We start from the raw sequence: 14,057 nt of genomic DNA on the forward strand, positions 1-14,057 counted from the left end.
CTGCCTGCAGGCTCTGGCTGCTCATCTCTGTCTGTGTGCACCTCCCCACCCCACTGCAGCTGCCCAGAGCCTGTGCCTGCACCCGGGCTGCCTTTGTTTGGGGGGGCTAAGCCCTGTTAGCCCCAACCTTCCACTGCCTATGGTCCTTGTTTACCTGAATCACACATCTTTGTTGCCAGTTATCATGAAGACCTTTTTGTAGCTTTGAAAGTTGATCTTTCATTTATTGATATGATTTATATGGAGAATCTTTAAACAACTTAAAACGCAAACAGAATTTCTATTATAGAATGGGTAAATCAGGCATATTTCTAGTTACTTGTGCAGGATGGACAAGAGATTAATTCTATAGTTCTTTAGACTCCAGATTAACAGTGGTGTAACTGAGGCCTGAATTCATCTGCATAGTTCCATCCTTTTCTTGCTGACAGGGTGGTCCAATGGTCTCAATAAGAGCTGGCCCATCTAATTCTTAGTTGCTGGTTGTTTTGTTACTAACTTCTATGTGCCCTTAATCAGGTCGTTGAACCACAGCTTTGCGGCTTAAGACTAAGTCACAAAAAGTTGTGAGCAGGAGGATCCATACACTCGCTGTATTTCAGGGTCTTGAGTGGATAAGAAGAGATCACACCTGGTTGCCTAAGTCTACTGGCCCTTGGTGTCCAACTCTTGGACTGAAGCAACATGCAAGTCTGAGTTTTTCCATTTACATAATGAACTTAATGGGCTTACTTGAGGGCTTGCTAAAGCAAAGAGCTAAGCCCTTTGGCCCAAATATGGCAAATTACAACTAAAGTTGACGCAGGGTATTTGTACCTGAAAGATTGCAAAGAAGAATTTTTCAACTATTTGAGCTGGTCTAATAAAAGATATCGGATTTACCCAAAGAACCTTGTCCAACCAAATTAAACTACCTGAGTGTTCTTATCCAGCAAAGTACTTGAGGTCAGATTGAAAATTGTTTAGACCTCTAGATAATGTTAAAAATCTGCCTTCAGCATAGGCTTAACTTCAAGCACAGGAGTAGCCATATTGAAATCATTGGGAAAACACATGCTTGCACACTTTGGTGGATCACGTTCAAGTTGCTCAGATCCTTGCAGAATCAATCCTATGGATGAAGCAAAAGTGAAATAGTTAATGTTAGCGCAGCACTAAGTAAAGTTCTGGATGATGATTTTGGTGTATTCTCTTATCAGGAATCCAGATAATGATGAGAAGCCCTGGTGTTACATCCTGAAGGACAATACTTTGTCTTGGGAATATTGTAACATTCCATCTTGTGGTAGGTAAATGCAATCTTGTAATTTCTTCTAAATTGCTTTCTAATGCATATCATCCTTGATACGCATTTTTCTAAGTATTTACACAAATAATCCTTAACCAAGCAGGTCCTTAAAAGTCAATGGGACTGTGTGTAAAAGCAAAGGTAGCAGGATCAGACCCTAAATTAGTATGTTCTTGCACTCATTGACTCTTCTTCCAGTTGTTTAAACTAAACATTTCTCTATAGTAAATGAATTTTAAAAATCAAGAGTCTGTTCTTTCTATAAATTCTTATTTAATTGCCATGATTATTAATTGGTATGAAGGTGCATTAAAATAGTGGGTAATCTGGAAAGACAAGAAGTAAAATGACCTTTCAGTTATTTAAATAGTTTCCTCTGACTAAAAATTGAAGCAGGTTTTTTTTTCATTCTGTCAGAGCTACATACTCTGCTTGATATCTGAAAATTAAGGGCAATGAAAATGGTTAAATGGTTAGGGGGCTGGGGCACATGATTTATGAGAGGATGAGGGACCTGGATTCATTTAGTCTGTAGAAGAGAAGACTGAGGTGGAATCTGATAGCAAACTTTAACTCCCTGAAGGGTGGTTAGAAGAGGATGAAGCCTAGACTGTTCTCAGTGGTGGCAAATAACAGAACAAGAAACAATGGTCTCAAATTGCAACACGGGATGTTTAGGTTGGTTAGGTAAGAACTCTCTCGCTAGGGGGGTAGTGAAGCTGTGGAACCAGGTTACCTAGAGAGGTAGTGAAATCTCCATCCTTGGAGGTTTTTAAGACCTGGCTTGACAAAGCCCTGGCTGGAGTGATGTATTTGGGGTGGTCCAGCTTTGAGGAGGGGGTTGGACTAGATGACCTCCTGAGGTCCCTTCCAACCCTAATTTTCTGTGATTTTATGATACATTATTTCTGTCTTATGAATCATCACCAGTCTTTCCCAGCAATGAAGGGTCTGGAATTGGAATGGAGTCCTCAATCATGCAGTTTCTCTGCATGAAATTCAGACAGGAAGTGAAAAGGAAGAGGACACTAAAGGCTGTTGAACTTAGAACAAGTGTGATCCTCATTCCACTCTATTTGTCCTGAGACGACATATTTCTCCTGGGACAAATATGATATCTATCTGTTCATTAGTTGCCTAATAGGTAGAATAGGTCATAAATTCCTTTAGGCTTCTATGAAAACGCCAGTTTTAGACATCCTAAATATATGCAGTGTGATACTTACCATATCATTTTATATTTCAGAAAGCAGGAGAAGGATGCCAGCACCCCCAGATGTGGAGACTTTTGTAGTTGTCAGAAGAGCTTGTGGGAGAAGACACAAAAAGCGAAGTTTTGTAAGACCTAGGATTATTGGGGGATCTTCCTCTTTGCCAGGGTCTCACCCATGGCTAGCAGCCTTATATATAGGAAATAGCTTCTGTTCTGGGAGCCTAATTCATCCTTGTTGGGTAGTGTCAGCTGCTCATTGCTTTTATAACAGGTAAGTTTAGTACATTAATAATGTCTTATTTCTAGAATGCCTTGTATGTCAGAGCTACTTTTTGCTAAAAGACACCTTCATAAAAAATTACCACTAAACAGATAGTATAGCCTTGAAATATCCTGCTCAAGGGATAAATGGAGTAGTTCTTAAAGTTAAGACAACAATAATACACATCAGCTTCAGAGAGGAAGTGAAAAGGAAAGCTTCATCCAGTTAGGTTATGCTGATGGACTGAGGGAATAATCCTTAAGGTACAGCAAAGAATACGAGTAAAACTGTCGTTTGTTCAAGAGATTGATTATCTTTATCTGATTACATATCTCACTACTCTTATGAACACAAAAAGCGAAGTAACCTGGGAATTAGACTGAGTCAAAGAAATGTTTGAAGTCCTTTGTCTGTGAGAGTGAGATCTAATTTTCTCTTTGTTTTAATGAAGCAACTGTTTTTGCTCTATTAGATTTTTCTATATTAAATAGTTACAGTGTATGGATCTCAAGGAATTAACTTGGTATTATAGCATGAGAAGATGGTAGAAGTCCTGCCAAAGAGCTCCAGATGCAAAAGTCTCAAGGGCATGTTTTTGGTCTGACATTATGTGACAGGGGGCTGACTCAAGGCCAATAATGACATTGGTCCACCCACCTGTCTAGGGTAATCTGCCCTGTCTTGTCTGCCATGCCTTGATGTATCAAACAGATAGAAAATGTGTGAGGCTTCCCATTTTATTTCCCCAATGCCAAGGGCCAAATACATGACTTTGAACCTCCCCTTACACCGTGTCCCATGCCTTGCAGATAGCATCCAGATCCACTATCACTCCCCTTGCCCCTTAGGTGGCCTGCACTCAGCCTCCGGCCTAAACTTGGCTTCAGGCATCCTCAGACATACCTGGGCCTCATGCCTCCCCACTAGAGCCTCTACTCTGGCCAGCCTACACTCAGTTCTTCAGGCCCCCATGGACCCTACTGTATGCAGCCTCTGGCTACCTCTTCTCTGGTCAGCCTATGCACAGTCCTTCAGGCCCCCACAGACCCAAGTCAATGCGGCCTCTGGCTCTCTGTTTCACGCTGGGCTGAACTTGGTCTCTGGACCCTCTTTGGGGCACTACTCCACGCCTCACTGGGGCCACTGCTCTGTCCCTCACTAGGCTCCTGGCCCTTATGCCCCTTGGTCCTCAGATGTTTGTCAACATGTCTGGACCTTGCCTCAGACCCCAGTCAATGGACCTGGGCCCTGTGCTTTTCTGTCGGGGTGTGCTCCCCTAGACTTTCTGCTCCATGGATTATCCAAGGCAGTAGGGACTGAGGCTTTCTGGCACCCCATCCTTGCCTTTCACTGGGGAGGCACAGGTATGACATTTCCTGGAAACTGCTCTACCACAGTCAGCCCCACCACACCATCTAACCCCAGCAGGGTGTACTTTCATAGTTTCATAGTTGTTAGGGTCTGGAAGGAACCTTACAGATCATTAGGTCCAGCCCCTCTGCACTTGGGCAGGAAAGACTGCTGGGATCAGATGACCCCAGCAAGATGGGCGTCAAGATGATTTTTGAAGAGTGCCAGGGTGGATGACTATACCATGTCTGAGGGGGAGCCTGTTCCAAACCCTTGGCATTCAACTTGTAAAGTTTTTTTTTTTATGTCTATCCTGAAGTGATCCTCAATCAGCTTGTGCCCACTATTTCTTGTCTTCCCCTGGGGGGTCTTGGTGAACAGATGCTCCCCAGGCCCTGATGTATACCTTTGATATACTTATAGGCTGCCACCAAGTTCCCTCTGAGTTTTCTCTTCTCCAGGCTGAACAGTCCCAAGTCCTTCAGCCTCTCCTCATATGACTTGGTCTCTAATCATGTGTGTGGCTCTCCTTTGGACTCTTTTGAGCTTCTCCATATCCTTCCTGAAGTGCGGTGGTAAGAACTGGATGCAGAACCCTAACTGTGGGCTCACGAAGGCTGAGTAGAGAGGGAGGATGACATTTTTAGCCTTGCTTGAGATACCTCAGTAGATGCATGCCAGTGTTTGATTAGCTTTGCCAGCTACAGCATCGTATTGATGGCTCACGTTCATTTTGTTGTCTGTCACGACACCCAGGTCTTGTTCAGATGTGGTGCTAGCAAGCATAGCACTGCTGAGCCTATAGGTGTGTTGTGGATTATTTTTCCCCAAATGGAGCACTTTAGTTTCAGGTCATGTCCCAGGACCAGGAACCTCCTCTATCCCCATAGTTCCTACTCTGACCTCCAGATGTTCTGGGAGCTGCAGTCTGCAGGCTGAATGATGTTGTTCCTCTGGCTCCCTAGATATAACTGCTGGCTCATCTCCTAAGCCCTGGGTTTATGCTGAGGCTGCCCAGCCCTTCTCCAATCCAGGGGCCCTCTTGCAGTCATGTGACTGCCAATTGGGCCAGGCTGCAACTGCTGGCTGCTCTACAGCCTGCTCCAGCCCCCTAAAGTGGTGGGCACCAAAGGTGCCCTGCCACACATGATTATATAACTATATTTAGGTAGATAACTAGGTATTCTTTCACATTAGTAAAATGATAATATTGACAATCCGGGTAAAGGGAGAACAGTAAACAAGGCAGAAAGCAAAGGAAGTGACAAAAAAAATCTGTGAAGGGTGTCTCAAATAAAAGATTTTCAGTGAATGAATCAGCTGATGAATGAACATGTACATGTACAAGTCCTGATCTTTAGAAGAAAATATTATATAGAGGAATAGTTTTTAAATATATCCCTTGATAATAATCCATGTAAAATTGGAATGCTTATTAATGTATTTTATTTTAGAATTCCAAAATTCCAATATATAGCTAAATGGTGTAAGGTAACTGGATGCTCACAATCACAATATTCATAGATTCATAGATGTTTGGGTTGGAATGCACCTTAGCAGATCATCAAGTCTGACACTGTGCCCTGGTTACAGCCAGGTGCATGTCTAGCCTCCTCTTAAAGACCCCCAAAATAGGGGAGAGCACCACCTCCGTTGGAAGCTCATTCCAGATTCTGGTCACCCTCATGGTAAACAAGTTCTTTCTGATGTCTAACCTAAATCTGCTGTCTGTCAGTTTGTGGCTTTTGGTCCTAGTTACTGGTAAACAGAGCTTCTCTTATTCTTTGCTGCATCTTCCCCCCCCTGCCCCCGATGAATTTGTTGGCAGCTTTGTGGAGGCTGAAGAGATCCAGGGCCCTCAATCTCTCCTCGTAGGGCTTTGCCTGAAGGCCCCTAACCATACGAGTGGCTCTCCTCTGAACCCTGTCGAGATTGCCCACATTCCTCTTAAAGTGTGGTGCCCAAAACTGGACACAGTACTCCAGCTGTGGCCTGACCAATGCCGCATAGAGGGGAAGTATTACATCTCTGGACCTGTTTGACATGAATCTGTCAATGCGTGATAGAGAGCAGTTAGATTTACAGATTGCTTTCTCACATTGACAACTCATGTTTATCTTGGTGTCAGCAATGACTCCAAGATCCCTTTCCACTGCTGTGCTGCTGAGAAGGTCCTCCCCCAGCCTGTAAGCATGCTAGTGATTCCTTCTCCATAGGTGCAGCACCTTGCAGTTGTCCTTGTTGAACTGCATCCTATTCTGTTCCGCCCACTTTTCCAACCTGTCCAGATCCACTTGGATTCATTCCCTACCCTCTAGTGTGTTAACTTTACCTCATAATTTGGTATCATCTGCAAATCTAGACAGAGCACTTTCCACGCCCTCATCCAAGTCACTGATGAAGACATTGAACTGCACAGGTCCAAGGACCAAGCCCGATGGAACTCCACTGCCCACATAGTTCCAGGTTGATACCGACCCATCCACCACCACTCTCTGGGTGCAACCCCTAAGTCAATTTGTCACCCATCTGACCGTGTAATCATCTACATCACAGCCACTCAGTTTATCTGTGAGAATAGGATGAGATATCGTATCGAAGGCTTTCTTAAAATCCAAGTAGGTGACATCTACCTCAATTCCTGCATCTAAACATTTTGTGACCTGGTCATAAAAAGAAACAAGGTTAGTCAGGCAGGATCAACCTGCTATGAATCTGTGCTGGTTGCTCTTCAGCATTGTTTTTCCAACTGGACTCCCACAAGTATGATCCTTAATAATTTTTTCAAAGTTTTTCCTGAGGATAGAGGGGAGACTAACTGGTCTGTAGTTACCCAGATCCTCCTTCCTCCCCTTTTTGAAAATAGGGACCACATTGGCCCTTTTCCATTCCTCTGAGCACCAAGAGTGCTAAAACAGTCATGATAATGGCTTTACTATGACACTGGCCAATTCCTTCAGCACCCTTGGATGAAGATCATCTGGGCCTGCTGACTTAAACACATCCAGACCCTCAAAGTGTCCCTTCACTAAGTTGGTGCTAACGGTTAGTGGGCTAGTTTCCTTTTTGTGCCTATGATCCAACTGGGAGATTTGTCCTGATCTGTGTTCAGGAATACAGAGGCAAAAAACTCATTGAAGGACTCAGCCTTGTCTCTGCTGTCTACCACTATTTGCCCTAGTTTGTCCTGTAGGGGTCCTGCACCTTCTTTTTACTCCCTATATACCTGAAGAACGACTTTTTGTTGTCTTTAATTTTTATTGCCAGCCTAAGTTCCATTTCTGCTTTGGTGTTCCTGACTGCCTCCCTGCAAGTGTGGGCCAAGTAGGTATACTCCACCTTGGTAGCTACTCTCTGCTTCTACAGCCTATATGCCTCTTTTTTTGCCCCTAGAGTTTCCTGGATTTCCCTATTCAGCCAAAAGTGTTTCTTGGCACCTTTCCCCCCTTTCCTGTGCAATGGGATTATCTTCTTCTGTGCCTGTAGGATTGCTTCCTTTAGAAACGACCACCTTTCCTGGACTCCCATTTCACCAGTGCTCCTGTTCTTCAGTGACTCACTAAGTGATCTCCTGAGCACACTGAAGTTAGCCTTTCTGAAATCTAGCATTTCTGCCCTACTGGTTATCTTTCCCATTCTACGCTGGATGGTGAATTCAATTAAGTGATGGTCACTGTCCTCTAGGTTACCTTGTATCAGTAGATCCCCCACCAAGTCATCCCCTATAGCCAGGACCAAGTCCAGTAGGGCATTTTGCCTAGTAGGACCATATACCTCCTGTGTTAGGGGAAGGTCCTGTATGCAGGTTAAGAACCTGTGTGAACAGTTGGATCTAGCTGACTGCTCCTCCCAGCAGATGTCAGGGTAGTTTAGGTCACCCATGACAACCACGTCCCTTGACCATATGGCCTCTGAGAGCTGTCTAGAGAATTCCAGGTCCAATTCATCCTCCTGCTGTGGCGGTTTGTGGTAGACTCCCACTACCAAATTCCTTTCCCCCCGACCCCCTTGCATTCTGACCCGCAATACCTCAATTTGCCCCTCCTCTGGTCCCATCTTCATTATGGAAGATGTATATTGCTCCTTAACATGGAGAGCAACAACCCACACCCCTGCCCCATTTTCTTCCTACTCTGTCACTTCTGTACAGCCTATAGCCCTCAATGCTTACTGCCCAGTCATGGGTAGGGTCTCACCAAGTTTCAGTTAGCCTAAGTTGATGTTCTTGTTTGCAAGCAGGAATGCAAGTTCCTCCTGCTTGTTCCCCATGCTCCTAGCATTAGTATAGAGACACTTGAGCCCCCCAATTGGTGCCCTTGGTGCCCCCCTGTCCTGATGCCCATCAGGCCCCTTAGTATTTACGTGGGCAATATTAGATGTTAGGAATGCATTTTCTGGAGCTTTTGAGGGGAGGCAGCACTGTCTGTTGGATAGAACTCAAAATTGGGAGTCAGAAGGCTGTCACAGGATTTGTATGTTGCCTTTCATTCATTTCTGTACTTCACTGCTCTTGTCTGTAAGAAGGACTTGATAGTATTTACTTCCATATTAAATAGATTGGGGAAATGTTGTATATTAGATGCATATATTTCATTTTAAATATTTCATTTTCTATAAAACCTAGATACTTTTTCTCTTAATATCAAGTTGATCAGACTAGGAAAAGTATGACATCATTTTGTACCCCTTGTTCCTTGCATAGTGAGGAAGCCAAGAGTGTCAGAAAACCTTACACCAGAATACATATGCCAAGGGTTTGAAGAGGTAATAATATTATCATGAATGTTGTGGTTAAGTATGTGGAGCTCTAGCCACAATGCCTTTGTTTTCCAAATGTTGTGAAATAGCTATTAACTTTGGCAGCTATTCAGGACATTTCCACCCACTTCCAGCTGGTGGCTTGTTGCATAGAAATTTTCAATAACTTTGTCCTATTCTATACTCTTCTGTATGGTTAGTGCATACAAGCTTACTACAGTTTCAGCAGTTCACCGCTAGGCGACAATAGATACCTGTGTAGCTCATTTTTTGCATAATCCTCCTTTTTTCCCTGACCCTTAATGAATAAAATACCAGCACATGTGCAAGTTGCAATATTTTAGTTTAACATATATAAGATGTTTTAAGATGTGTGTCTTGGATGTGGAAAGCTTCCGGTTTGCTTTGTATGCCACAAAATTCTATGAAAGGGGGCATATTGAATAGGAAAGAACAACAAAAAATCCCCTGCCTTGCCTGTTCCTTGAAGAGTCCTTTGATATCTTGTTTTCTCTTCCTTCTTCTTAAAATGACATCTCTAATCTTCATCCTTGAAGTATAATACTTGCTTTATGAAAACTGTATCTCTAGGGCACCAACCAGATAATTACACCTCTTTCCACTTAATACATTAGTTCTTGTTCTTCTGTACCAGAGGAGAAGGCATTATGCATCTATGCTGGAAAGAACTGGTTATTAATACGAAGATGATAAGGAAAACTTGCTATGAGGGGCTACTGTCTATTTTTGCACAGTGCCTGGCAGTGGGCATTTCTTGTATAATAGAATGTTTTGAAGCACGCAGATTCTTTGATGTTGAAACCACTACTAGTTAAATTCACTGCTGACTTACCTGCATGGAACTCCAATGGGCCTTTCAGCAACAGTGAGTTTAAAACTCATTATTTTTAACCTCAGAGACTTTAGTTAGCATATGGACATTTCCCAGCAACTTCAAAAAGGCAGTTCTATCCTTTCAGTTCCCCGGGTAGTTCCTGCTTATTGTCCTTACTTGCATATATGTGAACATGAGAATTATGGTTTTTTGTGATTAAAGAGGTTGATAGTTGAAAAGGAAGGTAGGAGTCACAATAAATAGCAGCAAAATCTGTTGGAATATAGCATTTCCAGTTAGTTCAGTGCCCTGATGGATTTATCCTGATAGATTCCTGTATGTGTCTACAATATAGATGGGATACCTTGATGTAGTGCTAGATACTGCTTGAGGCCTGTCCAGGAGTTTCTGAAGTACAAATTTACCAATACTTCTGTTAGCCTGATCCTCACCCAAGAATTTACATCTGTGGATAGTGTGAGGGGAAGAGCCCAGAGCAGGGGGTAAGCCCTGAGGAATTTGTGTGGGAAATACTTACTGCAGGTGCTGAGAAAAACCCAGCTAGAGCCATGAGCGGGCCAATGCACTTCTGCAGTGCTTGCTCCCTCCAGAATAGTGGATGGAGCATGATGAGGAGTATTTCTGACCCTGGAGAGGGCTGCAGCTGGCAGAGAGGGGAGATCTTGGAGGCCTTTTCAGCTGACAGCAGCAAGTTGCCAACTGTGGAGGAAGTGGGTGAGCCTACTGGCAACAGTGGTTGGAGGACCACCAACAGAGCCTTGGATGGGCTGCATAGGAGGACTGCCCAAGAACAGCCAGGCAAGAATGGAAGTGGCAGAGACAAAGACCAGTAGATGGCACAGAAAAGGCAAGTGAGGGTGCAGCCACCACAAGTGGGTACATGAATTTTCAGGAGCACAGCCCCTTTTTAAAAATCCTTGCTCCTCTTCTTTCATCAAACAGCTAGTGGAAGTTTCCCAGTCACAGGCCCTGGTTCCCATTGGAGACTTCAGTTACCCTGACATCTGCTGGGAGGGCAATACAACAGTGCACAGGCAATCTAGGATGTTTTTAGAGAGTGTTGGGGACAACTTCATGGTACCAATGCTGGACCAGACTTCTAGGGGCTCTGCTCTTCTTGATGTGCTGCTCACAAATAGGGAAGAATTGATGGCGTATGTAGTAGTGGATGGCAACTTGGGCAGCAGTGACCATGAGATGATTGAGTTTAGGAACCTGAGGAAGAGAAGGATGGAGAGCAGCAGAGTAAAGACCTTGGACTTCAGAAAAGCAGACTTTGACTCACTCAGGGAACTCATGGGCAGGATCCACATGGAAGCCAGTTTGAGGGGGAGAGGAGTCCAGGAGAGCTGTACTTGAGGCTGTACTTTAAAGAAGCCTTATTGAGAGTGCAGGAAGACTAGCAAGTATGGCAGAAGACCAGCTTGGATAGCAGGGAACACTTCAGTAAACCAAATCACAAAAAAGAAGCTTTTAAGAAGTGGAAATTTGGACAAACAACTAGGGAGGGGTTTAAGAGCATTGCTCAGGCATGCAGGGATGAAGTTAGGAAGATCAAAGCACAACTGGGGTTGCAGCTACCAAGGTATGTGAAGGGGAGCAAGAAGGGTTTCTATAAGTATGTCCATAGCAAGATAAGGACCAGGAAAAGTGTGGGTGCCTTACTGAATGGGGGAGGCACCCTTGTGACAGAGGATGCAGAAAAGGCTGACGTGTTCAGTACCCTTTTTGCCTCAGTCTTCAAAGGCAAGGTCAGCTCCAAGACTACTGCACTGGGTAGCACAGTTTGGGAAGGAGGTGAGCAGCCTTCAGTGGTGAAAGAACAGATTAAGACTACTTAGAAAAAATGGACATATGCGAGTCCATGGGGTGGATGGAATACACCCAAGAGTGCTGAGGGAATTGGCTGATGTGATTGCAGAGCCATTGGCCATCATCTTTGAAAACTCATGGCAATCAGGAGAGGTACTGGGTAACTGGAAAAGGGCAAACTGGCTCTGTGGATGTGGGGTGATGGATGGACGAAGGTTACCTTGACCTCAGCAAGGCTTTTGATATGGTCTCCCACAGCATTCTTGCAGGCAAGCTAAGGAAGTGTGGGCTGGATGAATGCACTGTAAGGTGGATAGAAAACTGGCTGGAGCATTGGGCTCAGAGAGTGTAATTAATAGCTTGATGTCTAGTTGGCAGCCCGTATCAAGTGGAGTGCCCCAGGGGTCGGTCCTGGGGCTGGTTTTGTTCAATGTCTTCATCAGTGACCTGGAAGATGGTGTAGAGTCCCCCCTCAGCAAGTTTGCAGATGACACCAAGCTCTGGGGAGTGGTAGATATGCTGGAGGGTAGGGCTAGGATTCATAGGGACCTACACAATTTGGAGGATTGGGCCCAAGTGAATCTCATATGGTTCAACAAAGACAAGTGTAAATTCGTGCATTTAGGACAGAAGAATTCCATGCATCAGAGCAGGGTGGAGGCTGACTGGCTGGGCAGCAGCCCTGCAGAAAAGGACCTGTGGGTTACAGTGGACAATAAGCTGAATATGAGCCTGCAGTGCACCATTGTTGCTAAGAAGGCTAACAGCATACTGGGCTACATTGGTAAGTGTGTTGCCAGTTGGTCAAGGGAAGTGATTATTCCCCTCTATTCAGTACTGGTTAGGCCACATCTGCAGTATTGTGTCCAGTTTTGGGGCCCCCACTACAGGGAGGATTTGGACAAATTGGAGAGAGTTCAGTGGCAGGCAACAAAAATGGTGTGGGGCCTGGGGAACATGACTTTTGAGGGAAGACAGAGGGAACTGGGCTTATTTAGTCTACAGAAGAAGAGACTTAGGGGGGACTTAATAGCAGCCTTCAAGTACCTGAAGGGGGGTTCAAAAGAGGATGGAGCTAGACTGTTTTCAGTAGTGGCAGATGACAGAACAAGGAACAATGGTCTCAAGTTGAAGCAAGTTAAGTTTAGGTTAGATATTAGGAAGAGCTGTCTCACTAGGTGGGTAGTAAAATACTGGAACAGGTTACCCAGAGAGGTGATAGAATCTCTATCCTTTGAAGTTTTCCAGACCCAGCTAGAAGCTTTGGCTGGGATGATTTAGTTGGCGATGGCCCTGCTTTGAGCAGGGGGTTGAACTAGATTACCTCCTGAGGTCCCTTCCAACCCTAAATTTCTATGATTCTTTGTTTGTTTGTTTTTTTTGATAGTGTTTCTTTCTTTCCTTGGGCTTGGACAGCAGCAGAAAGCCAAGATCTACTCCCTGCAAATGTTCATTGACCCAGAGCCTTACAAAATGAGACAGGGTAACTACTCTGGTGAAATTGATTGTTGAGTAGATTAACCTGAGAACTGGAGGGAGGATGTAACTCTAATTGATTGTTTGAAGCATCCATGGAGGTGTGATTTAATTTAAATGACCCAGGAACTGGGAATTAATTGATTTCATAATTGCCCTCTCTTTCTTGAGTGTCTGATGGACCCTAGATGTACTGATTTCATTTTGATGGACCCCAGAACCTGGGGTGTGAGCTGATAAGAGGTTTGCCTTATTAAATTTAGAATGAACTTATCTTCAGTGAGGGACCCTGGGGTCTATAAGGAATTAATTGAAGGCTGGTCTCAGGGAGCTTGAGTAAGTGGACTTAACTCATGAACCTTATTTGGTAAGCCAGCCTGCAATTATTCTAGCACATGTCCATGAGGAGCCAGCAGGGGAGATTATGCTTAGGGGCAACCAACACAGGTTCATAAGGGGCAGGTCCTGTCAGACCAACCTGGTGGCCTTCTATGACCAGGTCACAAAATCCTTAGATGCAGGGGTAGCACTGGACATAGTTTTTCTGGATTTTCGGAAGGCCTTTAACACCGTCTCTCACCCCGTTCCCATTAAAAAACTGGGGGACTTTGGTGTCGACACCTACACAGTCAAATGGGCCGCCAACTGGCTGGAGGGCCGCACCCAGAGAGTAGCAGTGGATGGGTCATTTTTGACCTGGAGGGATGTGGGAAGTGGGGTCCCCCAGGGCTCAGTCCTCGGGCCAGCACTGTTCAATATCTTCATCAGTGACTTGGACGAGGGGGTAAAAACACCCTGTTCAAATTTGCTGATGACACTAAGATGTGGGAGGATGTGGGCACGTTAGAAGGAAGGAATAGGCTACAATTGGACCTAGACAGGTTGCAGGGGTGGGCGGATGAGAATAGGATGGGATTCAACACTGACAAGAGCAGGTGATGCACCTGGGGAGGAAGAACCAGCACCATACCTAAAGGCTGGGGAACTCCCTTCTTGTCAGTGCAGAGGCAGAAAAGGCTTTTGGAGTCATCATTGATGCCAA

The 14,057-nt window shown here is 44.7% G+C and overlaps 1 protein-coding gene across 1 annotated transcript in view; it reads left to right on the forward strand.

Annotated features, from left to right (window-relative positions):
- HGFAC (HGF activator) overlaps positions 1-14,057 on the forward strand; it is a 120,752-nt gene that overhangs the window by 70,874 nt on the left and 35,821 nt on the right. The window contains exons 9-10 of the mRNA XM_019526605.1: positions 1,200-1,285; positions 2,535-2,772. Coding sequence (XP_019382150.1) covers positions 1,200-1,285; positions 2,535-2,772 — 324 coding nt within the window. The remainder of the gene's footprint in view (positions 1-1,199; positions 1,286-2,534; positions 2,773-14,057) is intronic.

The sequence above is a fragment of the Gavialis gangeticus genome, unplaced genomic scaffold (assembly GCF_001723915.1).
Source record: "Gavialis gangeticus isolate Ggan-Ray unplaced genomic scaffold, GavGan_comp1, whole genome shotgun sequence".
Classification (NCBI taxonomy): domain Eukaryota; kingdom Metazoa; phylum Chordata; order Crocodylia; family Gavialidae; genus Gavialis; species Gavialis gangeticus.